At 40.8% G+C, this 27,467-nt stretch overlaps 1 protein-coding gene across 2 annotated transcripts in view; it reads right to left on the bottom strand.

Annotated features, from left to right (window-relative positions):
- The window catches only part of lrrtm4l1 (leucine rich repeat transmembrane neuronal 4 like 1), a 39,359-nt gene extending 12,356 nt beyond the window's left edge, over positions 1–27,003 (bottom strand). Inside the window, exons 1-2 of one of the 2 annotated variants that reach the window (XR_829026.2) lie at positions 26,525–27,003; positions 3,034–4,746 (exon numbers count right to left, since the gene is read on the bottom strand). Coding sequence is in view for 1 of the 2 variants with exons in the window: in XM_010893920.3 (XP_010892222.2) it covers positions 3,107–4,746; positions 26,525–26,528 (1,644 nt within the window). In the remaining variant the exon portion in view is untranslated. The remainder of the gene's footprint in view (positions 1–3,033; positions 4,747–26,524) is intronic. The other variant, XM_010893920.3, reaches the window with a different exon arrangement.
- Between the last annotated feature and the right edge of the window lie 464 nt (positions 27,004–27,467).

The following is a 27,467-nucleotide window of genomic DNA, read 5'->3' as shown; positions in this document are numbered from 1 at the left end:
ATGGTTTCATGATAAATGGATGTGGTTCAAACCAAAAGGGACATTTTTAAATGTGCAGTATTGCAAATGCATTATTTGGAAATACAAATTACCTGTCACATCAACTGCCCACGTTGAAATATGTTGATTCTCATAACAAACAAAATATCAAACTAATAATCATGTACAGCTATGTAAAATAGTATACAGGGGTCGGATTAAAAAAACATAAAAATGCTCATTCCCTCTCTTAAAATTGCTAGATTTTTCTGCTAATATACCTGAACTAATGAAATTCACTGATGACTGTTAAGTGCTTTTGAACAGGGCTTTTTCCGTTCTGACATATCCATGTTCAGTCACTTAACAGCTGATTATAATAGTTCCCTCAAGTAGCGGTTTGCAGAGTCTAGCTAATAATTGGCTGATACAGAAAAGTGTTCTAACTCACCTCTGTACAAACTACTCCATTTTGTGTTTACAAATTAATAGTCAAATTATTGCCATTTTCACAGCGAGTCAAAAGTGACAACATTATAATGAATAGTTAACGTTTTGGCGAGTCCAAACATCTTTGATGACCGAACTGAAACAGCCTCAGAGGAAGAATCACGTCTCTGATCCTTCCTCCCTGGTGCTTTAATTGGGCTTTGACCCGGCATGCAGCATCCCTTTCGTCCTCCTTCTGACTGTTTCTTACTTCATCACAGACACAGCTGAGAGTTTTCCACAGCTCCCAGTCTTTCTCACCACTTTCCGTTGGGACTGCCTGCACCGCACTGAGCCATAATGAAAGGCACAGCCAGCCGTGTCGGCCGGCAATATGGCTCTTTTATCAAGCTAAACTGGGCTGACGCCTGCTCCTAAATTATTAAACATTCCCTGAAATGAGCAACAACATAGCATACAGAAAATAAGAACAGCTGCAGACCCCCTTTAGTACTTTGAATAGGACAGGGAGAGCAGTCCCTGTGTTTAAGATGATGAGATTCACAATGTCACTATAATAGGGAGCAACACATACTTAGGCTGGCATATTTCCATGAAAAAACAAGAAAGTACAGGCCTTGGGATCCCCTGACAGGAAAATATATGCGGTGTCTGAGAGAAAACTCAGACTGAATTAAATGAACTTCCAATCAGAAATAATAGGCCTTACTTTAGTTTGGTTAATCATATTGCAGGTAATAAGAGTTCTCTGTCTCTCGATGGATTCATTCCATAACACGCTGACAGAGTGCAGAAGAATTAGTCAAGCAACAGCTCTCTTGGTCATGTAGGAGCAGAGCCAGTCGAAGAAATTATAATGAATGGCTTGGTACTGTAGCTTGCCTGTAGGTGCTTCATGATATATTTCTAAAAAAGGTATTGTGCATTGTGACATTGGTGTTCTGATATAAAATATTTTTTATCACAGTGATTATCACAGCAATGATTTTGGAGGCTTTCTGAGCTGGAAAGACATTTTTTTTTATTCCTGATTAGAAATTGAGCAAACTGCAGTCAGCAGAAAGGGTAAATAATGTTGAAAGTGATGATTTATATGGATAACATGGGCTCTGTGGACTTGTTTTGTTTTGCAGCACAGTCATAGCATCATTAATTAAAACTGTAAACACACAAGTGCGTCAATTAATTTCCTCATCATACAAAACAAACATTTACAGGGTTTTAGTTTTCGGTTCCTGTGATCTTTGGTTCCTTCCAGTTGAGTTATAAACAGATTACTTTCTATCAGTTTTTTCCTTCTAAAACGGTACCTCTTTGAGCATAAATAATCCCCTTTAACAAAATCACTCCAGGTGCGTATCCATTGATAAAACAGTGTATCGTGCAGGGAAATATGCTTCTTGAGATCAAACGCAGATGGGTTGTGATGGCTGGTGATTGTAATTACCCTGGTATTGGGTATAAATAGGTGCCTCATCTGGGAAGGCCAGGGGATCCATCCACATTAAAGAGCTATAGTGTAAGCTTTGGGATTACCCGTATCGCTCTAGCTCTTTTAGAAATTACCATAAAATCTTCTAAAACAAGCGGGAGCTAACTGAATGCCCTTTACATTACACCCTCTACTATTTTACTAAATGCACTGTTGAGTTTAGCAGCTGGAAAGTCTGGGCTAAAGAGGGCAGTAGTACAGGGTCACTGAGGCAGTAAATATAGCACTAGTACTGGGCATCCAGCCATGCGGACTGGGACCATGTTGGTCTCCACTTCTCTTTTCTCTATACTGACACATTAAAGGACAGGCAGGGCAGGACCAGTCGCTCCGTTATAGTGGCATCTGACTGCTGTTGATCAATACCTCATTAATCCATGTTGTGATTTGACTTGAATCAACTTTTTTTTGCCAGCTCATGAGGTCAAGAGGTCCACTTTTCAGTTTGGTGAAGACAGGATTATGTAAGATAGTAAAAATAACCCCTGCCCTGTCTTTCATTTTGGCTGTGAAAACACACACTCAATATCACACATTATGAGTTTAGTACATATAGTAAACACTCTTATACATCAAGCCCACACACATAATGTAAACAAACACACAAACTCCTATGTGAATAATTCATCTCAGGGAAACCATTTAGCCATGCCATGATGTTGTAGCGATGACTTAAGACCTAAAAGAAGAGCAGTATGCAAGTACCCAGCATCTGTCAGTGGAGACATGCAAAAAGTGTATGCATCAAGTGCATGATTAAGTAATGTGCCTCAAAACACTGCTGAGGCGCAATTGTGAACAAAAAGACACTGATTGGCAAAAAAACTAGGAAACTAAAAGGTGAAGGAAGTGCATTAAAGCCAGAGAGCAGAACATGACACGTGGCAGTGTAATAACGTAGCAATATGAACCCGAGCTAGGTTACCGTTGCCTCTTGGTTCTAAATTTCATTTTTATGTTTCCAAACCTGGTTTGGTTCATGAGTAAAAAAAAAAAGAAATAACTGGAAAACTTCAAGATTTTTAGTTGAGCGTGTTACGAACCAAGAGTCAAAGGTGCTTAGCCCTGATCCACAGTCTCAGTTAACAGTACATGCACGATAAAGGATTTACCTCTCTCTCCTGAGCCTTTTTGTTTTTGCTTTTTGTTTTTTTTGGTTTTAAAGGTTGATGCGACGGGTCATACCTCGCATTCCCTGGAGCCGGAAATGGTGCAGGTGCAGGAACCAGTCCCGTTGCCCAGCACTTCTAAGGCCTCTGGGGTGGCGGCCGGGTTGTAGCTCATATAATACTCCTGCAGCTGGGAACTCAGATTCTGCTCCGGCTCAGGGCTCTTTTTCCGCCGCTTGCGGCCCACCACGGAGCGCTGCTGCAGGAGCCGTGCTGTGTTTGGGTAGCGCCTCCACGACACGTAGATGATGGTCAGGATGAGTGACATGGTGAAGAAGAGTGCCACACTGCCCACGACCACCTTGTGGAAGGACATGTGCTCCAGCTCCGGGGGCTGAGTCACCACCAGGCTGCGGAGGGAAGGCCGAGCTCGGGGAGGGGAGTCTCTGGGGTTCATCCCTACCCGGCTGGGGAAGGTAGGTCGGGGAAGGGGCTGAGGCCTAGGTGGGGGTAGAGGGGTCAGGGTGGTGGGTGGAGGCAAAGGTGGAGGGGGGCTGGTAGGGACTGGGGTTGGGTCGGGTGTAGTTTCAATGAAATCGGGAGTTGGTGAAGCAGTTTCTGTCTGGAAGTATTCCGTTTCCTCACATATTCCGTTGTTCCTTGTAGCCTCCATGATCTTCTCTCCCTGAAGCTGTTTTGGGCTGCTGCATATCATGGTGGTGTCTTTCGTGCCACGAAAGTTCCTCAGCCAGCCCACCAAGGGACAGATGCCTGTCCCACAATCCCACACATTCCCAGCCAGGCTAATCGTGGTCAGGGAGATCCAAGCAGAAACTGCCTCCTGGGATACATTAGACAGCTTGTTGGACTCCAGGTTGAGGATCTGGAGATTGGGCAGGCAGTGGAACACGGCAGGGTCCAAGATTTGGATCTCATTGCCAGACAGATCCAGTTTCTGCAGCGTGTGCCAGGTCCATGGCAGGCCCTGGTTGACTGCTCGGATGCGGTTCCATTGCAGGTAGAGTGCACGAAGATTAGCAAGACGTGGGAACAGAAAGAAGTTGATCCTGGAGAACTGGTTATGCTCTAGGTGCAGCTCCATGAGCCTCTGCAGTCCCAGAAAGGTGGTCCTGGTAAGGGCCCGGAGACGGTTGTAGCCCAGATCCAGAAATTCCAAACTACGACATTCAAGGAAGGCCCGTATGGGGACGTTGGTGAGGCCGTTGGAGCGGAGGTGGAGGTTCTGCAGCTTCTTCAGGCCATGGAATTGGCCCGACTGTAGCACCTGCAGTTTGTTGTAAGACAGGTCTAGGCTGCGGAGGTTGGGTACCCCATGAAAGGTTGAATTGTGGAGCTGAGATATCTTGTTGGAGCTGAGGATTAGTTCTTTCAATCTTCGGACTCCCTGAAAGGCCCGACTATCCAGAGCAGAGATCTGGTTGTGGTCCAGGTAGAGCCAGAGAAGCTGGTTGAGGTGGGCAAACTGGTAGGGGAGCAGCGTGTGCAGGTCATTGTAGCGGAGAGAGAGGCCTTGGCAGCCCACTGAGATGTTCTCAGGGACATCCAGGAAGCCAGCTGACTCACAGTGAACAATCTTCCCCTCACAACGGCAGCTGTGAGGACAGGTGCGTTCACCAGAGCAGAGTGGCAGCAAGACCTGGAGGACGACTAGCATGAGCGGGAGGTGGGCCAGTCGCCCGTCACACTGCTTCGAACCTATGAATAGAGACAGAGGTAGGCATGTAAGAGAGGGCTACTTACAAATCCAGATATAACAGAGCAACAAAAAAACATACCTTTACCTACAATGACAAAGAGCATGCACACACTGTTTGTTTTTGGTTAACTGGTATGTACTTTTTTAACCTGGTGAAGTAGTGCAGGGCTCAGTGTGCTTTTCCAACTCTCTGCATATCTAGTGCAGATTAAAACTGCACAGATCATAGAGACTAGGCCCAGAATAAACTAGTCAGTAGACAGGACTGCTTCTCTTGACACACAACATTCCTTTCACCCCCTCAGCGATTCAATGCTTTGATCTAATTCATCTCTGCTTTGTTCTCTTTGTGAAGCAGACAATTTCGTTTTGTCCCTATTTTAAACAATTTACTAGGAAGCAAGAACACCCATAGATTTAGCTCTAATTGAGGCACATTGCTGACTGCTGTGTGATGTCTTCCCTTAAAGACATATAAAGACAGCATGACAGTGATCAAACGGTTGTGCATGTAGCAAGTAGGTTGAGGCAGCAACAGGATGGGCTGTTCAGCTGAGCTCTTTCCTAACACACACTCAGACCAAACAGCCTCTTACTCTAATCTCCAGCTTGGCTGGTTTGACCGTGGCCAGGGAAAATACTGAACATAAGTCGGGTTCCCCACAGTCAGGTTAAATTCCAGGTCAAACAAGAAGACACTTGTAGCCTCCATGATCACTACATGATGTAAATCTAAACCAAGAGACTCGTGAACTTCTGACCTGATGTTGTGGAATTCTCTTGAGCACCAATGTGTATCCATGAAGTGGCTTCTTCAGCAGAATTGCTATTTCAAAGGAATCAAGGACCTCTGTTGGCTATGGATGGAAGACTGTAAGTTATCAGTACAATGACATGGGGCCCCTGATCAGAGCGGCCTATTTTGTGGGGGAGTGTTCCTCGCTGAGTATCTGTTTGGAAATAAAGGTGCAAAATGTCCCAAATAATTCAGGCTTAAATACCTAAGTAACTAGCACACTGATAAATGCTAGATACCAAGCCCTCAAGGGCCCAGTAAGAACTATTGCATATTATAACTTACGTAATGAAATATCAATCTTTGATCTCTGCTACTCATTACATTTAGTTTTAAGTAATTAAGCAGAAGCTATGATAGTAGTGAGTGCATAGACTTTAATTGTGGCTCCCCATGGAAATTGAACCCACAATTACAGCATTGCAAGCACCATGCTCTATCAACTGAGCTACATGAGACATGAATGAAATGAAAACTCTTTAAGTTTTTCCATCATAACATAAGCTGTTGTCATAACATACAGTATATGTTACATTCATGAAAAGACATATGCTTTCCTTGATGTCATAACGGTGCTCTGCAATGCAATAGGTCTCTTGGTAAATTGAATTTCCCTTCTGTGACCTCAGTATCTGATAATGTTCTGACCTTGAAACGGCCTCACTATTGCCAATGCCTGACATTGGCTTTCATGCAAATAAGTATTTTCTGTTCTGCAGTGTTCAATAAAAGAAACAGCTGATGCCTTGTTTTATCTCCCAGGCCTTCGGTTGTGGGTTTTAGCTGGACGTTAGCCTTTTCGTTGTGAATCTTATTCTGGAGGCAGATCTCAGCTGAAGGCAGAAATTGTGATCTTGTTGGCTAAATGATAAGGGCGGAGCTCTATTTGATCACTTACCCATCACAGTCCCGAGTGGGAAAGATTTTTCTTTTATCTCTTGTCCCATGGTTCTCTGGCTGATATTTATAGGATAAACACTTTTAGCTTATAAAATGTTGATTCAAACTATGTTTTGGAAATTATTCAAGCCGCTATGTGTAAATTAAACCCTTAGGTCCTCAAACTATTACAGTATGCATAGCCACCGCCCTCATCTCAATCAACAGTACACTGACATAGCCAGTAAGACATCCACCGGAATTTACAGATTCATCACTTTTACCTAAATGGTAATCCCATTGGAACAGTTAGCATGTCCCACAATGAGCCTACAGATCTAAAGACCTTCACATCTATTTGACCAGTTCTATGTCATGTGGTGACGCCTCACCACCGGGGCCTACACTGTGAGGTGAATCAATAGACGCATCTGGACATACTTCAGCTACAGAACAAATTCCCCAGATGTAACGTATCATCCAGGCCCAGACCATTCTCTCCTGCTTTGGGCTCATTGACGCCTCTGCAAGATGGCTACGCTAATTAGCACACGTCGGCTCAGCACAGATCTCTAAACGAACATGGAGCGATAAAACCCATTGGAAAAGAATTTATCGGGCTCTCTCTCGGGCTTTTAAAGAGTGCAAGGCAGAGAGACGTGGCTACACGTCTCAGATTAATCATCCGGTCATTACTGGTCATTAAACGTGACGTACTGTTCAGCCATAACCATATCTTTCCCCTCTCACAATCTTTCCCCTCTTACAATGATCTGACAAAATATAGGGCCTGCCACGAGTCCCCCTTCCTAAGGTGGGGCTAATGTTCTCTAGAAACCACTTGCCTTAGACAATGATTAATCAACAAGCCTGTTAGATAAATAGAGTTAAACAAATTGTTGTGCCACTGCCTGCCTCCGTAAGCATGCATAAGGGAATTAGGAAAGAACATGAGAGGTGCAATGACAAAGGACTACAATTACTTACAGAAACACACACACACACACACACAATATTATACACTATATTCATCATAATCTTAAAGCTTACATTATCTGTTACATAAAATAGCTCCAGACAGGTTTTTATCCAATGTATCAATATAATGATGCACTTATAGACTGCACTTAGGAAAAACATTCCTGTAAACCAGAAGTTTCCTAAAACCACTGTGGTAGCTTTACCTCTCAATTAATACTACTTTATGATATGTAATTGTGCCATACATTTATTAAAGATCATTTTGGTTAAAAGATCAGTCTTGCCGAAACCAGAGGTTAGACCTGAATGTGTTTGGATTTCTATAATGTAAAAAATGTATGCCCCCTTGAACAAAACTCTATGTGCAAAGGCCCAGAGAAAACAAGCTGAGGGCTACCCTGCAGTCATGTTTAGTTGTTGTAAAATCTACATGAGGCAACCCACAGGTTGCTCAGCAAATGGACACAATATAGTCAATGTACATCCAACATCTAGCATCTACTTCCGCAGATTGACAAAACAGAGATTGGTCTGTTGCGTTGGTGATTATATTTTATTGATAGCTACAGTAACAACCTTACACTATCCAAAGTTATCTATCTTGCTGGCTTATTTGGTACTCTGCAACAATGTACCATGCAAAATACATTGCCTCTCCCTCAAATGTAGTTAATGGAAGAGGAAGATCGATTCCCTTACAAAGAGTTTGCATTTCTGAAACGGTAATGTCTCTCTTCAATAAAAACATGTTTATTACAAAGAAACACCAATATTAAACCAGTTTCCTTATAAGCATGATTGAAAACAATATCAAATCAGTAAGTCCTTTGATTTGCAAGGCTAATAAAGCCGGTGAAATTATTCATAGATATTTATATGAAGAACCAATAAACCATTCATAAAATGTTTTAGATAGAACCCCTTCATATTGTATTTGAGATAGAACCATATATGGGGGGTTCCGAAGAGTCCTATATAGAGGGTTCCCGGGTGGAAACCTCTTCAAAGGGTTTTTAGCAGGCGCCGAAAAGTCTTCCCATATATAGAGATGAACTGAATGCCTACTTTTTCTAAGTTTGTAAGCACTTTTCTGACTGGGTGAACAAATTAAGCGTGTGCCTCCAATTGCTCTATTCCTGCTACCATCATCACTGAGAGGAACATTTATTCAAAGGATAAACACTGACAGATCAATTTATTCTTCTGTCACTTTTAACCACAATGTTTTACTTCAAGGCTGTTGTAGAATGTTAGTATGTTCCACAGAACTGTTACAAAGTCAAAGGCATGAAACAAGGTTCTGGTATAAGCATAGCAACCACCTCAGGGTTGTACTGCAGATAAAAATCAATCGAAATTCCTTCCGCTTCTCACTGTAATACATTGATGGCTTCAAATCCCTCCAAGGTTAGTTCATTTAAAAGCAACTCATTTAAAATCATCTAAGACTGAGGCTAGCCCTTTCATAAGGCTGGGTTGGATTCTGGCAACCATGGCAGAGTCAGCTGTCGTCTTCCTTGGCGGGGCGACAAGTTGATATTTCATTTGAATGCACAGTGCTCTAGTGGTGGGATGATGCAAAGGCTATTACCCAGAGTGCCTATCTGAGCAAAGTGGCCACCGCCAAGAGAGCTGCACCATTGAGCACTTCAGAGAACCAAAAAATATGACATACAGCATAAGCCCTCACCATATAGAATAGGTCAGGTACAGGATGTGCAAAATACATAGTGCTTTCCCTGTACAATCATGCTCAGTAATAGGTTCCCTTTATAAGTAGAAAGCAATATGGATGTTGCACTACCAGCAATTGGGAAAGAAAATGTGGTCTCAAGATAGCTTGCCTCAAGATGGTTTATTTCTAACATGTCTAAAATGAAGAATAAGCTACAACCTGAGTGTTTCAGAGCTCAGTAAAAGACTCAGACATTCTATCAATTCAACACTACCTTGAGCTGCGGAGGAAACATTCTCTGCTCTATGGGTAATTACTAGTGGTGAGGTTTCCAGGGGTTACGGGAGGTAGAACCAAACAAAATACAAATAAAATGGAGGATTAACCTCCTCACTGTAGAGGTAAAACACCAAGATCAAATACTACCTTCATAGTACAGTCTCCATGTAACACAAAAGCAGAGAAAGCAAAGTGTGTATTAGTGCTAACATAAGCCCTGGCTTAGAAACACTACACTTAAAATGAAGTGCTTTGCTACTGGCAACTTAGCTGGAGTATTTAAACACATCATCTTGAGATGTTTTGAAATATTACAAGGTGTGCTGTAACACCCCTGTATCAAGTGTTGTGAAATACCTTGCCAGGAACTAGTATAAATAACGGATAAGGTTGAAAACATTATCTTAACTTTTGTAAAATCTTTGGAACACTTATGGTGTTTCAAATCTTGGCTAGTGCAGTATAAGGTAAGAGAAGAGATATAAAAAAAAAAAAGGAAAGCAGAGATATTAAAACAGTTTGGTCCAAATTTCGGCAAGGGTGTCTGACAAATCACAAAATTGAGACACCGAGCATCTGTGCCAAGTGAAATCACTCAGGAATCAAAAATATCAATAGATCTTAACAGGTCCCCACTATAACACTCACCATATGCTCAATATGAATGCTTGTGGATATGTTGAGTTTTGACATTGTTTGAAATGTGTGCCAAATGTTATTAACATACCGTCCAAATCTCCTTGACTAATTGACAGCATGTATTTGTCAGACCGCATCAACTTGAATGTTTAATGGTTAATAGTGGAAAATGTGTTTAGCTACTGGGCGTGACGTACGTAAGTACCTGCGAGTGCAGAGCAATTCATGTTTTTTGAGGTAGGGTTGTTTTAGTTTGATTATAAAAACAATGACATTTCTGATTCATGTTTAGTTAAGTGTTTTAAAACATTAAGCTCACTATGAAATAATGAAATTGAAATATTAGTTGGGTTGGTTGTGCCCATTACTAGAGTGTTAATCAAACATATATTTTTTACATTACTTTATTAAATTATTTCAGAATTTCTCAGTCAGATCACTGGCTAAATAATGTAATGTTACTGCTGCACTTCCCTTTTCCACTTAGCTATGCTAACAGAAGGTGGAAGAGCTGCTTTCTATACAATAGGTATGTAGAAGAGCTGCATTCTATAGAATAGGTATGTACAAGAGCTGCCTTCTATAGAATAGGTATGTAGAAGAGCTAACTTTTTTTTTACTGTGTTTACAGTCTATGCTCTTGCCATTAAGCCATGCCAAATTATCTCCTCATTCTTCATCCTGTTGCACAATGGATTATAGTCATTGTTGTTTATTGCCAAATTTTCTGCAAGGAACTAGATAGCATATGACAATACAAATCCCTAAAGCCCAGCATCCCAGTTCCTTCCACAGTTTCTCTCATTAATTGATTGATTTTTCTCTAGAGAAAAATCATGTTGAGCAAAAACAAATCTACTGAAATGTATTTAATAATTAAATAATAAACAGCACTTCAGCTAATTGCTCAATTCACCTCAGAATACATTTCATAACAGAACGTGTGGTTGAGTGTAAAATTCCACATAAAATCTTTCGACACAAGAAGTCATGGGTTCAATTCTCTCATCTCCCTGTCCCACCTCTCTCTGACTTTTAAATTATTTTTATTTAAAGATTACTACTCTATTTTCTCCCCAATTTGGTGTAATCCAACTCATAATTAAAGCGCTGCATCATTGCAGCAACTGTTAGCGGACTCTGAAACACATACAGTACAGACATTCTGGTTCTTATTATGCTGCTCGTACAACCAAGCAGTCTAGATATGAATCCTTACTCTCCAGAAGGAAAGTACTCCCTGGACTTCTACCAAGATAGGGCCAAACTGGGGTCCAATCCGCTACAAGCTGTCATTAGAGCATGACGAAGCAAGGCAACTCAATTAGATTACTAACACCCCAACCCCAGAATGGTGCTGGCCAATTGCACCAACGAGCATTAGGAATCTTTTAATTTAAGCAATGAAAATAATCTATCTGGAATCCACTCCCCCAAAATGTTCACCATAGGTTCTTATTATCAATATTTATACTTTAATAATTTGCAAGTCTTCATGCAAATGACAGACACTAAGCAAAACCCTTTTTTGTGTTGTGTGGCTACAGTTTACACACAGTGAAAGCCCTAAAACAGTTTTACGTCACGCGCTATTCAGAAAGATTGGGTTATTCAAAGTACCTCTATCTGTTTTAAAACACTTTCTTTGCATCGTGTTTAATTGGGGTTTACATTCAAACAACCTCCAAACACCAGATCACACACTGGGGGCACTACTTTTCATAGCTTTTATACAAAATGATGGCGTTTTGAGTCTTATGCATTTCAGCGGGTGTGGAATATACTGTAATATTGTGTTCAGTCATATCAAATATAAAATGTAAAATATTTTATGCCCCAGAAGTATGTGACATATTACCAATGCAGGACTGCCATCATGCAACACAGATTAATTGGTCACACTGAAATTGCAATATTGAAATGAAGTACCCCTTACACACTTAAAACCCATTATTTTACACCCATTAATTTAGACATTTGAGAGAGCTGTAATTCCAGTTCACAGTGGAGGCAAGGGAGCAGTATAAAATCTAATTATTTATGATAAAAGCTTATTTTATAGGTAGAGCTAACAGAAGTGGAGCAGCATATGCAGTGGTGGACTAGACAGAGTTGGTAGAGCTCAATATGTACCACAGCAATGACTGTAGATACACAGTGGGTAGAACAAGTATTTGATACACTGCCGATTTTGCAGGTTTTCCTACTTACAAAGCATGTAGAGGTCTGTAATTTCTATCAAAAATCCAGAAAATCACATTGTATGATTTTTAAATAATTAATTTGCATTTTGTTGCATGGCATAAGTATTTGATCACCTACTAACTAGTAAGAATTCCGACTCTCACAGACCTGTTAGTTTTCCTTTAAGAAGCCCTCCTGTTCTCCACACATTACCTGTATTAACTGCACCTGTTTGAACTTGTTACCTGTATAAAAGACACCTGTCCACACACTCAATCAAACAGACTCCAACATTTTCACAATGGCCAAGACCAGAGAGCTGTGTAAGGACATCAGGGATAAAATTGTAGACCTGCACAAGGCTGGGATGGGCTACAGGACAATAGACAAGCAGCTTGGTGAGAAGGCAACAACTGTTTGCGCAATTATTAGAAAATGGAAGAAGTTCAAGATGACGGTCAGTCTCTCTCGGTCTGGGGCTCCATGCAAGATCTCACCTTGTGGGGCATCAGTGATCATGAGGAAGGTGAGGGATCAGCCCAGAACTACACGGCAGGACCTGGTAAATGACCTGAAGAGAGCACAGTCTCAAAGAAAACCATTAGTAACACACTACGCCGTCATGGATTAAAATCCTGCAGCGCACGCAAGGTCCCCCTGCTCAAGCCAACGCATGTCCAGGCCCATCTGAAGTTTGTCAATGGCCATCTGGATGATCCAGAGGAGGAATGGGAGAAGGTCATGTGGTCTGATGCTTTTTGGTGGTCTGAGCTTTTTGGTCTAAACTCCACTTGCCATGTTTGGAGAAAGAAGAAGGATGAGTACAACCCCAAGAACACCATCCCAACCATGAAGCATGGAGGTGGACACATCATTCTTTGGGGATGCATTTCTGCAAATAGGACAGGATGACTGCACCGTATTGAGGGGAGGATGGATGGGGCCATGTATCGCGATATCTTGGCCAACAACTTCTTTCCCTCAGTAAGAGCATTGAAGATGGGTCATGGCTGGGTCTTCCGGCATGACAACGACCCGAAACACACTGGAGTGGCCTAGCTAGTCTCCAGACCTGAACCCAATAGAAAATATTTGGAGGGAGCTGAAAGTCTGTATTGCCCAGCGACAGCCCCGAAACCTGAAGGATCTGGAGAAGGTCTGTATGGAGGAGTGGGCCAAAATCCCTGCTGCAGTGTGTGCAAACCTGGTCAAGAACTACAGGAAACGTATGATCTCTGTAATTGCAAACAAAGGTTTTTGTACCAAATATTAAGTTCTGCTTTTCTGATGTATCAAATAATTATGTCATGCAATAAAATGCTAATTAATTACTTACAAATTCCGTCACTCACACAATTACAGACTTCTACATGCTTTGTAAGTGGTAAAACCTGCAAAATCGGCAGTGTATCAAATACTTGTTCTCCCCACTGTATAGGAGCTGGTTACTAGTGGCAACAGAGATGCTGTTGCTAATCATTACCAGAGAGACAATAATTGCGAGAGAAATTCAGCCTGGTTTACAGTGCATAAATTGGACCCTTAATGTAATTAAGGACAAACATCCCTAACCTCAATTACTCTGTGTTGATCTTTGTGGCAGGAAAGAGGAAAATTTGGTACGTCCCTGACCTGCCCAAACAGAATTGAGAGAGAGAGAGAGAGAGAGAGAGACCAACACACACACATCCCTGGAATCAGTGGGAGGTTGTGGAGGGGATTTGCACAGCATTTTCAATTATTTCAGAAAAAAAAAACATCTCTTGAAAGGCATAAAGGAAGAGCAAGAGCTGTTTTCTGTATGTTCTCTCTATGAGAGCAGTCAGGGGAAATAACTTGCATTTAATCTGTCTATACGGTATGTCTCAACTGTGCTTATTAGTGTTCCCCAGCACAGATACTATGATGGAATAGTAGTGGGGCCACATGATTTATTCAAAATCATGCAAAATAATATTTTTCAATATTTCATATTAAGTAGATAACAATTTAATGGTTAGGAGTTAACTAAATTGCAATATTATGAGCATTACATGTAGATTTAAGAAAATCATACTAATGAAATACATAATTCTAGGGTATCATTGCTTATTATGGATGAACTGCCTTGCAGCTGAGTCAACAAATTATTCTACTTAAAGCCAACAGATATTAAACCTTATATAACTTGTTTTAAGCAACTATGAGTAGAGGGTCGGTCATACTGTACATGGCAATGGAAAGTTTTACTAAGCACTATGAACCACATCAGAATGCTTTAAACCTGTTTGCTTAAAATGTGTGGTGTAGCTGAAAAGAACTAAAAGCTGGAGTAGGTATTCTGCACCACTGACAGCAAGTGCCTTTGGTGTAGCCTGTTCAGTTCAGCGTAGAAGTACTTGTAACCTTACTGATTTTCTCAATAATTGCATAATTTATAATTAAATGTTTTCAAATCTTCAACCAACCAAAGCTTAATATTAAATAAAGGGAGGGTAAATGTATTACACTTATTTGACGACTGTCTCTGATAACTGGTTATGCGCAATGACTGCAACTAAACACTGGGAATGCCCAAAAAGCTGTCTACATCTGATGAATAGTAGTTAAGGTCACTTCCTTGAGAGAAAGAATAAAATCCAGTGAATTGCTTACTCAGCATCTGGCAAGTCATCTGGTACCAAAGTACATGGTTTTGAGAAGTTTTACAAGAAATGGCCACATTTGACTGATTGGCCAAAACTTTAATCTTTTACCAGAATAATGACCTAAACTCTGCAAAGACGTACTTTGATGTTTGTAGTTCACATCATTAGATTGGACACCTGAAACCTGACCTGAACATAATTGAAGCAGTAAAGTATCTCTTTAAAAAGGAAAATTGAAAAAGCAAAGTCAAAGTCAATATGTCAAATCTTGCAAGAGGCTTGGACTATTATTTACAAGGTACCTTAAGAAATTAAATGTCTTCAGTTTTGCATTGTAAAGAAGGCCACACATAATTCTGAGTTGTTTTAAAAACATAAAATTTGTTTTTGTAATTTCATGGTATTCACTGTCTCGTGGATTTTTATTTCAATATTATGCTCAGATAAATGCCAATCTCAGCCCACAAAATGTAACTGAGTTTGCCCATTTAGTTTGGACTTTAGAAAAGATATTGACTGACTGAATTAACAATCAGAATTACATTGGAACATCATCATCAAATCAAATTTTTCAAGACAGGTCTGTGATTTTGTTATAAGCAGAGCAAGTGCCAATCAATTTAAATGTATCAATCTTGAACCCTAAACAGACCTGTGTGCCCTATAACCAATCAGAGCTACTGTACTGTACAGCTACATGCAAATATACCTTTTGCTAAACAGGCCATCTCAGTCATAGAACTGTGCTTACAGGTACAGTAGATGGAAAAATGTAACAAGCTAAAATGCATTTGTTAAAGCCACAAAATACCCCTGAATATTTCACTGCAAACATATCATTTGAGTACTACATTTGGGCACATACCAGATCAAACAACCATTCCAGTAGATTCTCCCCCTCAGTGAAGCACATCAACCTACGGTAGGCCAGAACATCAACTAGCCAGACGCATTAGACAACATTCATGAGGGAAAAGTGAATAAACCACCCTCTCAACTTTTTAACCTGTCTGTCAAATTTCCCTAGCAATCTACCTAGTCGCAATGCTCGTACAACTATAGGAACTTGCCTGTCTGACCGTGGCACCCATTTCTTTGAAGACAACTAATTTGATTAACTCAAGAGATAAGCACTGGATAACATTATTAAGTTCTTTATAAAATGTATTCAACTTTAAATCAAATCAAAAGCTATTACTATGTAGGATTTTCTTCAATGGTTTTGTTTGTAGGGGACTCTCATAGACCTAAATTCTAACTGCCAAAATATGCTATTAATGATCTGAAACTGGAACTTAAAGTGATAAGCAGTAAAGGGCCTCTGAACCTCACCAAATTATCACTGAAGTTTCTGCCTCTGCAGGCATTTCAGCCAATGCTATAGGCACTTAATCCTCATTAATATGAATAACACTTTGATGTAATTCAGAAACAATCACAAATGACGACTGTTAACAATCAGCAACACTAGAGAATCCACCTGCAGTACAAAACATGGCACATCGTTAAACAGACTTTTTTCCCAGATCGGAGCTATACTAGCAATCACTCCATGCCACTGGTTGGTCAGCTATGCACAAAGACCAGGAAATATATTCTGAACTAGCTATTTAACACAAGCTACTTACATGTGCAATCAGGCTGTGCTGACTGGCATATCCTGTTGTTGAGGAAGTTAGACAGAGAGCTTCAGCTCTAACAACTTTAGTCAATCTGGCTAATAATGGCTAAACCGGATATTTTGTAAAACTGTTGGGGGAAATATGGTCACTGCACACCGGACTCGTTGCTGTACCATGTTTTGCATGCTTGCCATGGCTCTCTACAAATCTAAAACATGTCTGCCTGACTCTTGTTTTTTTGGGAACCTGAATTAAAAAACATTACAATGGGTTTTATGCCAGACATGACAACATGACAAATAATTACTGTATTCATTTTAATAAATTTGTTTCTATTTTATTCACTTGAGTTGTTTTTATTTCATTCCCTTGGATATTGTGGGTTACTGTGTGATAATGAAGACAGAATAATCAGACAGAATCTTACGTGTTTTAATTTCAGGCTGTAGGGCAACACAAGGTGAACATTTTGAAAGGGTTTAGTGACATTCTATACCCACTGTAGTTGTCCTTCTGTATTCACTTAACCTGACATCCAAGGAACTCACCTTAGACTTCAGAGAATTGTGTCATTATAGAACTGGATAAGATTTTATGAAAATTGCTGATATATTGAATGTTAACAGGAGCATGGTGGGCACCATTTTTGTAAAATGGAAGAATTATGTCATAGAGTTTAACCAAACTAAATAACTGGGCAAGAAAGGCATAGGTCTGGGAGCTTCAAAGTTTTTCTGTATAGAGGGGAGAACATGCCAGAAGGACAACCGTCTTGACAGAACTCTGGCTAGACAGAATAAAAGGCATATGACAAGCTGAGACCATGAAAAAAAGATTATCTGGTCTAATGAGACCAAAATCAAACTAATAGGCCTGAATGCCTGGTGCTACATCTATCGAAACAAGGTACTGCTCATAACCTGGATCATAGCATGGAAATGAGAATGGAAATAAGTGCGTCATGCGATGGAAATGGACAGAGAGACTAATCAGGATTGATGGAAGGAGGAACTGAGCAAAAACACAGACAGGTTCTTGAAGAAAACCTTATCCAGAGAGTACAAGAAGTCAGACTAGGGCTTATATTAAAGTTTCAGCAGGCTTCATGACAAGTCTGTGAATGTCCTTAAGTTACCCAGCCAAAACTCCCAGACTTTAACCTGATTGAACATTTGTGGGGAGATCAGAAGATGTTCAGCAACATCCAGCCTGACACGGTCTACTAGGAAGAATGGGAGAAACTGCCCAAATCCAGGTGTGCATGTATAGATTGATGACAAAAAAATCATTTTAATCAATTTTGTAATTACATACGTTGAAGGGTTCCAAATACTTCCCATAGGCACAATATATATATATATATTTACTGAACAAAATTATAGACGCAACACTTTTGTTTTGGCCCCCATTTATCATGAGCTGAACTCAAAGATCTAAGACTTTCTCTATGTACACAAAAGGCCTATTTTTCTCAAATATTGTTCACAAATCTGTCTAAATCTGTGTTAGTGAGCACTTCTCCTTTGCCGAAATAATCCATCCACCTCACAGGTGTGACATATCAAGATGCTGATAAGACAGCATGATTATTGGACAGGTGTGCCTAGGGCTGGCCACAATAAAAGGCCACTCTAAAATGTGCAGGTTCACTGTATTAAGGGGATCCGGGGGGGTCTGAAAACCAGTCAGCATCTGGTGTGACCATTTGCCTCACGTAGTGCAACACATCTCCTTCGCATAGAGTTGATCAGGTTGTTGATTGTGGCCTGTGGAATGTTGGTCCACTCCTCTTCAATGGCTGTGCGAAGTTGCTGGATATTGTCAGGACCTGGAACACGCTGTCGTATACGATCCACAACGTTGACATCAGCAAACCGCTCACCCACACGACGCCATACACGCTGTCTGCCATCTGCCCTGTACAGTGAAAACCTGGACTCATCCATGAAGAGAACACCTCTCCAAAGTGCCAGACACCATCGAATGTGAGCATTTGACCACTCAAGTCGGTTACGACGACGAACTGCAGTCAGGTCGAGACCCGATGAAGACGACAAGCATGCAGATGAGTTTTCCTGAGATGGTTTCTGACAATTTGTGCAGAAATTCTTTGGTTATACAAACCGATTGTTGCAGCAGCTGTCCAGGTGGCCAGTCTGAATGTGGAGGTCCTGGGCTGGTGTGGTTACACGTGGTCTGTGGTTGTGAGGCCGGTTGGATGTACTGCCAAATTCTCTGAAATGCCTTTGGAGACGGCTTATGGTAGAGAAATGAACATTCAATTCACAGGCAACAGCTCTGGTGGACATTCCTGCAGTCAGCATGCCATTTGCATGCTCCTTCAAACCTTGCGACATCTGTGGCATTGTGCTGTGTGATGGAACTGAACATTTTAGAGTGGCCTTTTATTGTGGCTAGCTTAAGGCACACCCGTGCAATAATCATGCTGTCTTATCAGCATCTTGATATGCCACACCTGTGAGGTGGATGGATTATCTCGGCAAAAGAGAAGTGCTCACTAACACAGATTTAGACAGATTTGTGAACAATATTTGAGAGAAATAGGCCTTTTGTGTACATAGAGAAAGTATTAGATCTTTGAGTTCAGCTCACGATAAATGGGGGCAAAAACAAAAGTGTGTCATCTATAATTTTGTTCAGGGTACATGCATATATACATATACACATATATATACACTCACCTAAAGGATTATTAGGAACACCTGTTCAATTTCTCATTAATGCAATTATCTAATCAACCAATAACATGGCAGTTGCTTCAATGCATTTAGGGGTGTGGACCTGGTCAAGACAATCTCCTGAACTCCAAACTGAATGTCAGAATGGGAAAGAAAGGTGATTTAAGCAATTCTGAGCGTGGCATGGTTATTGGTGCCAGACGGGCCGGTCTGAGTATTTCACAATCTGCTCAGTTACTGGGATTTTCACGCAAAACCATTTCTAGGGTTAACAAAGAATGGTGTGAAAAGGGAAAAACATCCAGTATGCGGCAGTCCTGTGGGCGAAAATGCCTTGTTGATGCTAGAAGTCAGAGGAGAATGGGCCGACTGATTCAAGCTGATAGAAGAGCAACTTTGACTGAAATATCCACTTGTTACAACCGAGGTATACAGCAAAGCATTTGTGAAGCCACAACACGCACAACCTTGAGGCGGATGGGCTACAACAGCAGAAAACTCCACCGGGTACCACTCATCTCCACTACAAATAGGAAAAAGAGGCTACAATTTGCACAAGCTCACCAAAATTGGACAGATGAAGACTGGAAGAATGTTGCCTGGTCTGATGAGTCTCGATTTCTGTTGAGACATTCAGATGGTAGAGTCAGAATTTGGCGTAAACAGAATGAGAACCTGGATCCATCATGCCTTGTTGCCACTGTGCAGGCTGGTGGTGGTGGTGTAATGGTGTGGGGGATCCATGTTCTCATCCATGTTTCTGACCATGTCCATCCCTTTATGACCACCATGTACCCATCCTCTGATGGCTACTTCCAGCAGGATAATGCACCATGTCACAAAGCTCGAATCATTTCAAATTGGTTTCTTGAACATGACAATGAGTTCACTGTACTAAAATGGCCCCCAAAGTCACCAGATCTCAACCCAATAGAGCATCTTTGGGATGTGGTGGAACGGGAGCTTCGTGCCCTGGATGTGCCTCCCACAAATCTCCATCAACTGCAAGATGCTATCCTAGCAATGTGGGCCAACATTTCTAAAGAATGCTTTCAGCACCTTGTTGAATCAATGCCACATAGAATTAAGGCAGTTATGAAGGTGAAAGGGGGTCAAACACAGTATTAGTATGGTGTTCCTAATAATCATTTAGGTGAGTGTATGTATATACTGTATAAATTATATATAAGAAATTGTGCTCATAAGTTTGCAGAAATTGTGAAATTTCGCTTTGATTTTGAAAATATGACTGATCATGCAAAAACAAATGTCTTTTATTTAAGGATAGTGATCGGGATGACGCCATTTATTATCCCATAGTGGTTTGGTTCCTTTTTAAATCATAATGATAACAGAAATCACCCAAATGGCCCCTGATCAAAAGTTAACATACCCTTGAATGTTTGGCCTTGTTACAGACACACAAGGTGACACACACAAGTGAAAATGGCAATTAAAGGTGAATTTCCCACACCTGTGGTTTTTTAAATTGCAATTAGTGTGTGTTTAAATAGTAAATGTTAGCTCTCATGTGGATGTACTGAGCAGGCTAGATACTGAGCCATGGGGAGCAGAAAAGAACTGTCAAAAGACCTGCGTAACAAGGTAATGGAACTTTATAAAGATGGAAAAGGATATAAAAAGATACCCAAAGCCTTGCAAATGCCAGTCAGTACTGTTCAATCACTTAAGATTAAGAAATAGAACATTTCTGGGGTTTTCTTGATACCAAAGCACGTTCAGGTAAACCAAGAAACATTCCAGCCAAAACGGCCAGAAGAATTGTTTGGGATACAAAGAACCTCAGTTGAAATACAGGCTGGAACCTGAGGAGAAATACAGGAAAAAGATGGTGTGGTTATTTCAAGGAGCACAATACGACGATACTTGAACAAAAATTAGCTGCATGGTCGAGTTGTCAGAAATAAGTGCCAATGCCACAAAAAGCCCGGTTACAATATGCCCGACAACACCTTGACATGCTTCACAGCTTCTGGTACACTGTAATTTGGAGTGACGAGACCAAAATTCATGGTCACAACCATAAGCGGTATGTTTGGAGAGGGGTATAGTGAACAGAATACCATCCCCAATGTGAAGCATGGTGGTGGCTCACTGATGTTTTGGGGGTATGTGAGCTCTAAAGGCACAGGGAATCTCGTGAAAATTGATGGCAAGATGAATGCAGCACGTTATCAGAAAATACTGGCAGACAATTTGCATTCTTCTGCATGAAAGTTGCGCATGGGAGTTCATTTTTTTCTTTGTTGCCATGTTTTGTTCTATGATTGTGCCATTCTGTTATGACCTACAGTTGAATGTGAATTCCATAAGAAATACATATATTACCAATTCTCCAAGGGTATGCAAACTTTGGTGCACAACTGTACATTAAGAGACCACTGCATCTTTTTCTTTCCTTTCCAAAAAAGTTTAAAAGGAAGGTTTTGAGTGCAGAATAGAAGGGATAAAATTAAGAGACAACTGCAAATTGAACGCTTCTATTCCTCACTGAAAACCTTTTTTGGAAAGGAAAGAAAATGGTGCAGTGGTCTCTTAATAATTTCTGGAGCTGTATATATGTATATTGTACAATATGTACAGTATATTGTAACGGGGAGAGACACAGGGAATGGACACAGAGCAGAGGGTGTGCTTTGGGCCCTGGAGTGCATGTTATTAACTAAAATGAACAGTGTAGGCAGAGGAGTTGAGGGTGAAATCCAGCTCAAAATGAAAAAAAACTTTCATGGGGAGGGGGCTTCCCGGTGGTGATTTGGGAGGAATGGGGGCTGGTGGTTGTAATTTTGGCAACCTGGCACCCTCCATCTCCTTGCCATCCTCTTCCTTTTCCTTTCCTGCTTCATCTTCTGTTCTGCTACTGGCCTCTGCCCCGAGCTGCTCCCTGGAAGCCCCTAAATGCCTCCTCTGACAAGGTCCCAAGGGGCAAGGCTGGCCCAGCTGGTCGTTTCCAAAATCTTCCGCAAGCTACCAGAATTTTCTGCTGGGGGTGTTGGTGTGACGCTGATGTGTGTGTTCCGGCTGCGTCCACACTACAATACATACAGTACCAGTCAAAGGTTTTGACACTCTGACCCATTCACCTGAAGTGTGTCCAAACCTCTGACTGGTACTGTACAGCATATATTTATTTTAGATATTTATTTATGAAGCCAGATATAATACCAGGTCTCAATGAAACTGAGAGCAGTTACTCCATGTCTTGTTTTATAAGTAAACATGCAAGGCGTAGAGGATTTACCATGGATCTCCTCTCATTTTTGTCTTACAAGCTCATGTCTGGCTGATTAACAAGCACAATAAGCTAGCAACAAATAAATGAGTATGGCAGCTGACAGACACAGCTATAGAAACCATTGCGCGGCAAAGACAGCTAACGATTAGACCATGACTTGTTATAGTCCAATGATCTCTATTATGTATCTGTCTGTCATGATGTTGAACAGCCATTTGTAGGAGCCACCAATAAAATGTTAATTATTCTTAAAAGTCAATTTCCCAAACCACCAATTCTTAAGAGGCACTTGAGGGGCAGAACCATGCCAGAACCTGCATCTATGGATCTGTATATTTTAAAGCATGACATTAACAGGGTAGGGATGGCCGTTTATGTATAAGGTAAAATCACAGTTTTCAAATGGTCCATCACAATTAAATCTAAAGGAAAGGGTTTGACTTACAGGTCTCAATCGTCAACAAAGTATGAATTTCCCTGGTGAAACATGAACATTTCTGAAAGATTTCCAGTGCAAGAACCAATTAGTCAGTTGGATATCAGTTCGAGCCATCCTTTCCACGAAAGAGCTCTGACACATGAGGTGAGTCAAATGCCACTCTACGACTTCCACTACACCACAGTACTCCTTTGTGCTGCCAGGGGTACTGAGATTAAACATTCACTGACAAAATCAGGTCAAAAGAAATCACCTGCCTCCAGTTATCATCACTGACAACACTTGGGCTTAAAAATATAATTTGTGATTTTGGATAGTTACCTAACCAAAGTTTGACAATTCAAAGATACCATTTGTCCATCTGTGAATGTGTTTTGAAGAAAGTTTTATTAAGTAGCACCAGAAATAGTGCAAGTAACTACTCAAAAGTCAGTTGGTCATAGTTACTAAAATACTGTATACTCAGTAAACAATATTTTATAAATGACTTTGTTATAGATAATCATAAGAAGTAATTATCAATTTTCTTCTTAGACCAGCTACTTAGAGCGGCAGTCAGTGCCAGGTCTGAGAGGGCCTAAAGGAGAACAGAAGTGCAAACCGGCAATGATGATTTTGGCCCATCTTTCCCTTTTAGTAGTTAGAAGCACTATTTCTCTGGTTCTGCGAGGAGCCAGCTAGAATCAACCAAGTAGATGCATTTAGCTAAGTAAATACTATATACTGAATACCCAAAATATGATATCCTTTTATACATTTTGGGTAGGACAATTATTAATATTCAGTAGGAAATAATGAAACAAGTCACACTATCATTCAAATGTTTGGGGTCAAAACATACATGAAATGTGTTTGAATAGGATATATAGCAAAATGAAAAGGAAACTGACACAGTCAGAAATCTATCAATCAAAGAATCTTTCATTTGCAGCAAATATATGCTTGCAGACCTTTGACATTGTAGTTGTTAGTTTGTTGAGGAAATCTGAAGAGATTTCTGTGCATCCTGAAGCCCCTCCCATAAGTAGGATTGGCTTGATGGGCACTTTTTACGTACCATACAGTCAAGCTGCTGCCACAACAACTCAATATGTTTGAGATCCGGTGACTGTGCTGGTTGCTCCATTATAGACAGAATAACAGCTGACTGCTTCTTCCCTAAATAGTTCTTGCATAGTTTGGAGCTGTGCTTTGGGTCACTGTCCTGTTGTAGGAGGAAATTGGCTCCACTCAAACACCATCCACAGCGTATGGCATGGTGTTGCAAAATGAAGTGATAGCCTTCCTTCTTCAAGCTCCCTTTTACCCTGTAAAAATCTCCAACTTTACCACCACCAAAACACCCCCAGGCCATCACATTGCCTCCACCATGCTTGAAAGATGGCGTCAAACAATCCTCCAGCATCTTTTCATTTAGTCTGTGACTCACAAATGTTCTTCTTTGTGATCCAAACCTCTCAAACCTAGATTTTGAGGTGTTCAAAATCTTTTTTCCTATCTTCCTCAGTCTGTGTTCTTTTGCCCATCTTAAACCTTTTCTTTTTTTGGCAAGTCTGAGATATGACTTTTTCTTTGCAACTCTGACTAGACGAGACTGTCGTTAACCAGGTACTATTTAACAAAGCTGCCATTTGAGGACCTGTGAGGTGTCTGTTTCTAAGACTAAACACTGTAATGTATACACCAGGGCCTCCCACTCAGTTGTGCACTGGGGCCTTCCACTCTTTCTGTTCTGGTTAGAGCCAGTTTGCGCTGTCCCGTGAAGGCAGTAGTACACAGAAATGTAAGAGATCTTCAGTTTCATGGCATTTATTGGAATAGCCTTCATTTCTCAGAATAAGAGCTGATGAGTTTCAGAAGAAATTCTTTGTTTCTGAACATTTTGAGTCTGTAATCAAACCTACAATTGTTGATTCTCCAGATACTCAACTAGTCAAAGGTAGGGCAGTTTTATTGCTTCTTCACTCAGCACAACTGTGTTAACCTAAATAGCGGAATTGCCAAAGGGTTTTCTAAGGAACAGTTAGCCTTTTAAAATGATAAACTTGGATTAGCAAACACAACGTGCCATTGGAACACAGGACTGATGGTTGATGATAATAAGCCTCTGCCTGCCTATTTAATGTAGAATTTGCATAAAGAATATTGTCATTTCCAGTTACAATAGTCATTTACAACATAAACAATGTATACACTGTATTTCTGATCAATTTGATGTTATTGTAATGGACAAAGAAATAGCTTTTCTATCAAAAACAAGGACATTTCTAAGTGACCCCAAAGTTATGAATGGTAGTGTAAATCTCCATATGGCATATAAAATTTTAGTATTCTAGGTGACACTTTCATCCAGAGTGACATAAATACATTATTGTTTGCAAAGATTTAGTACCTATAGTAATGTTTTGGGTTATGGGCTTACGGAGGAGGAGAACTAGTTGGAAGTTATGGAGGGTTAGGCATCCATAAGAAAATGTTGCCAGCACACTACGGTTAACACCTCTTCTCTCCTAATAAGTGCCATTAGATTGTTAGTGATCACAGAGTTATGAGACCTCTTAAACGTTTTTTCTGAAAGTCAGCACTCCACGGAAGACAATGTCCCCTTCACTGCCCTGTGACATAGAGAACTGAGCTTTAGAACAGAGGGAAGAGTGCCCCCTAATGGCCCCTTCAGGCAAGCCTGAAGTAGGATGCAAGGTGCTGTGCTACAGGCTATGGCATCACTGTTTAAGCATGTATCTCCAGAAATGACAGAAGAGGCATCTCTTTCCCTGCCCTTAATTTAACTTACATTTTGAAGCACATGTATCTCATGAGAATCTCCTCAAAGAAGATATCTCATCAGAGAAGCTAGCCACGGCACTGTTATTAATGAATGTATTTCTTCCATTGGATAGTGGCGAGCTAGAGTTGAACTCAGTGGGCAGTGACATGTCCAGCAGAAATTGTGGAATCTATATCTAGTAATTGATTAAAGGAGTCCATAGGTGATGCAGTAATTGGGTTTAACCTGTTGGGGTCTTGCCTCACTGGTTAGTCTTTAGAATCAAAGAGTGGTGCTGAATAAATGAGGGCTGGTTGAACCAGGCTTCAGACTGGCAGGAATGGCTCATCTGCTAGGTCACACTGGTGACTAAAGGAGGCAAAGGCCACAAAAATGATTCAATGTTCAGTTGAATTTAATGAGCCCACATAGAGAATCTCACCAGAGGAACCCTCATTCAGAGCAGGGCAAAAAAATTGATTAAAAAAAAACAGTTTAAAAAAGAATGTCTCATCTGTTAATAATGCTATAAAAGGCATACTTTATTAGTAAATGAGCAAATGCATAATTAGATTAATCTATTAGTAACCGTCAAAATCTGTAAACAAGTACAGTACATGTTACACCATGAAGCCTTCCAATTAAAAACAGGAGAAACAGACTAACATTTAAAAAACAGTAGTATAAAGGTGCGCACGATTTTTTTTCTGTTCTTTAGTAAATGCGTTTAGAATCTATCATATCTGATGTTACCTGTAGCCTACAGACAGGCTGTCACACTACCCTTGAGAGAAAAACTATGGACAGGGCGCGCATTCATGTCATGCGCTCCTGTTCGCAAGATAGTTGGCTATTCATTCAGCAAAATGAACAGAGTAAGCTACCAACCAAGTACCCGCCACAATCGTTTTCAAATCGGACTGTATCCACTTACCCATATTTGCGTCCCTGGCTTTTCCCCAGTGTTCGAAGGCGTAATCCCCAGCACAGATCACGGCAGATCACTGCGCTGTTCTCCAGCAGACCGCTTCGTTCTATCCGTGGGCAATGCGCGCGTAGCCTCACTAGACAAACACGAAGACTGACTCACCTGGTCTCATGCTAAACAATTCATCCAAACGTAATTGGTTGTGGCATCCCAAATTCAAGTATACCCCCAATACTACATCCACGTTTTTTTCAAGTTCAGAATTTCGATCAAGTTACGCAAGAATGTGGGCTATTTTCAACGTTGGAAGAAAGAAGAAAAATGGTTGGATTCACATATTGTAGGGATTAACCTGAAATATGCAACATACAGAAAACGCAGAAAGAAAATGTTAACTCATTTTGCTACGAAAATAAGATGAGTCTTTTACTAATTATGCCCTCACATCTGTCTGAGAAAGCGCCGTATTCTAAAAGAGACCAGAGGAATCCAGGCTGGCATTACAGTGAGCTGTCTGATGCGAGCGTGCGCCCGTGATTGGGCGCGCGCCACATCGTGTGTCTCCCTGATGCCTGTGCGCGCGTGTGTGTGTGGTTGTGTGTATACTGTCCTACTGGTTTATGGTTTCAGATTTATGTTTAACGCACCCCTTTGATTTCTACCCCTTCCTAAAACACTCTTCTGCTAACCCTGCTTTGTCAGTTAAGAAGGTGTAACTCACAAATGTTCTGCTAACACTGAGGAGTATTAAGGCTAATGCATGGCTGTGTTTACAATTCTGATCTATTGCTAAATTACTGTAAAATTATCTGGTCTAATTGGTCAAAATACCAATAATTTGGCAAATTTCCAGAACTTGTTATTATTGTTATTCATATTATCATAGTATGATTGGAAATCTTATAACTCACATTGGGCAGTTACAAAGCCAGGCCATCTAGCCTTGTGA

Source organism: Esox lucius, chromosome 14, assembly GCF_011004845.1.
Source record: "Esox lucius isolate fEsoLuc1 chromosome 14, fEsoLuc1.pri, whole genome shotgun sequence".
NCBI classification, from domain to species: Eukaryota; Metazoa; Chordata; class Actinopteri; order Esociformes; family Esocidae; genus Esox; species Esox lucius.
This window is presented reverse-complemented; position numbering and strand designations above follow the sequence as displayed.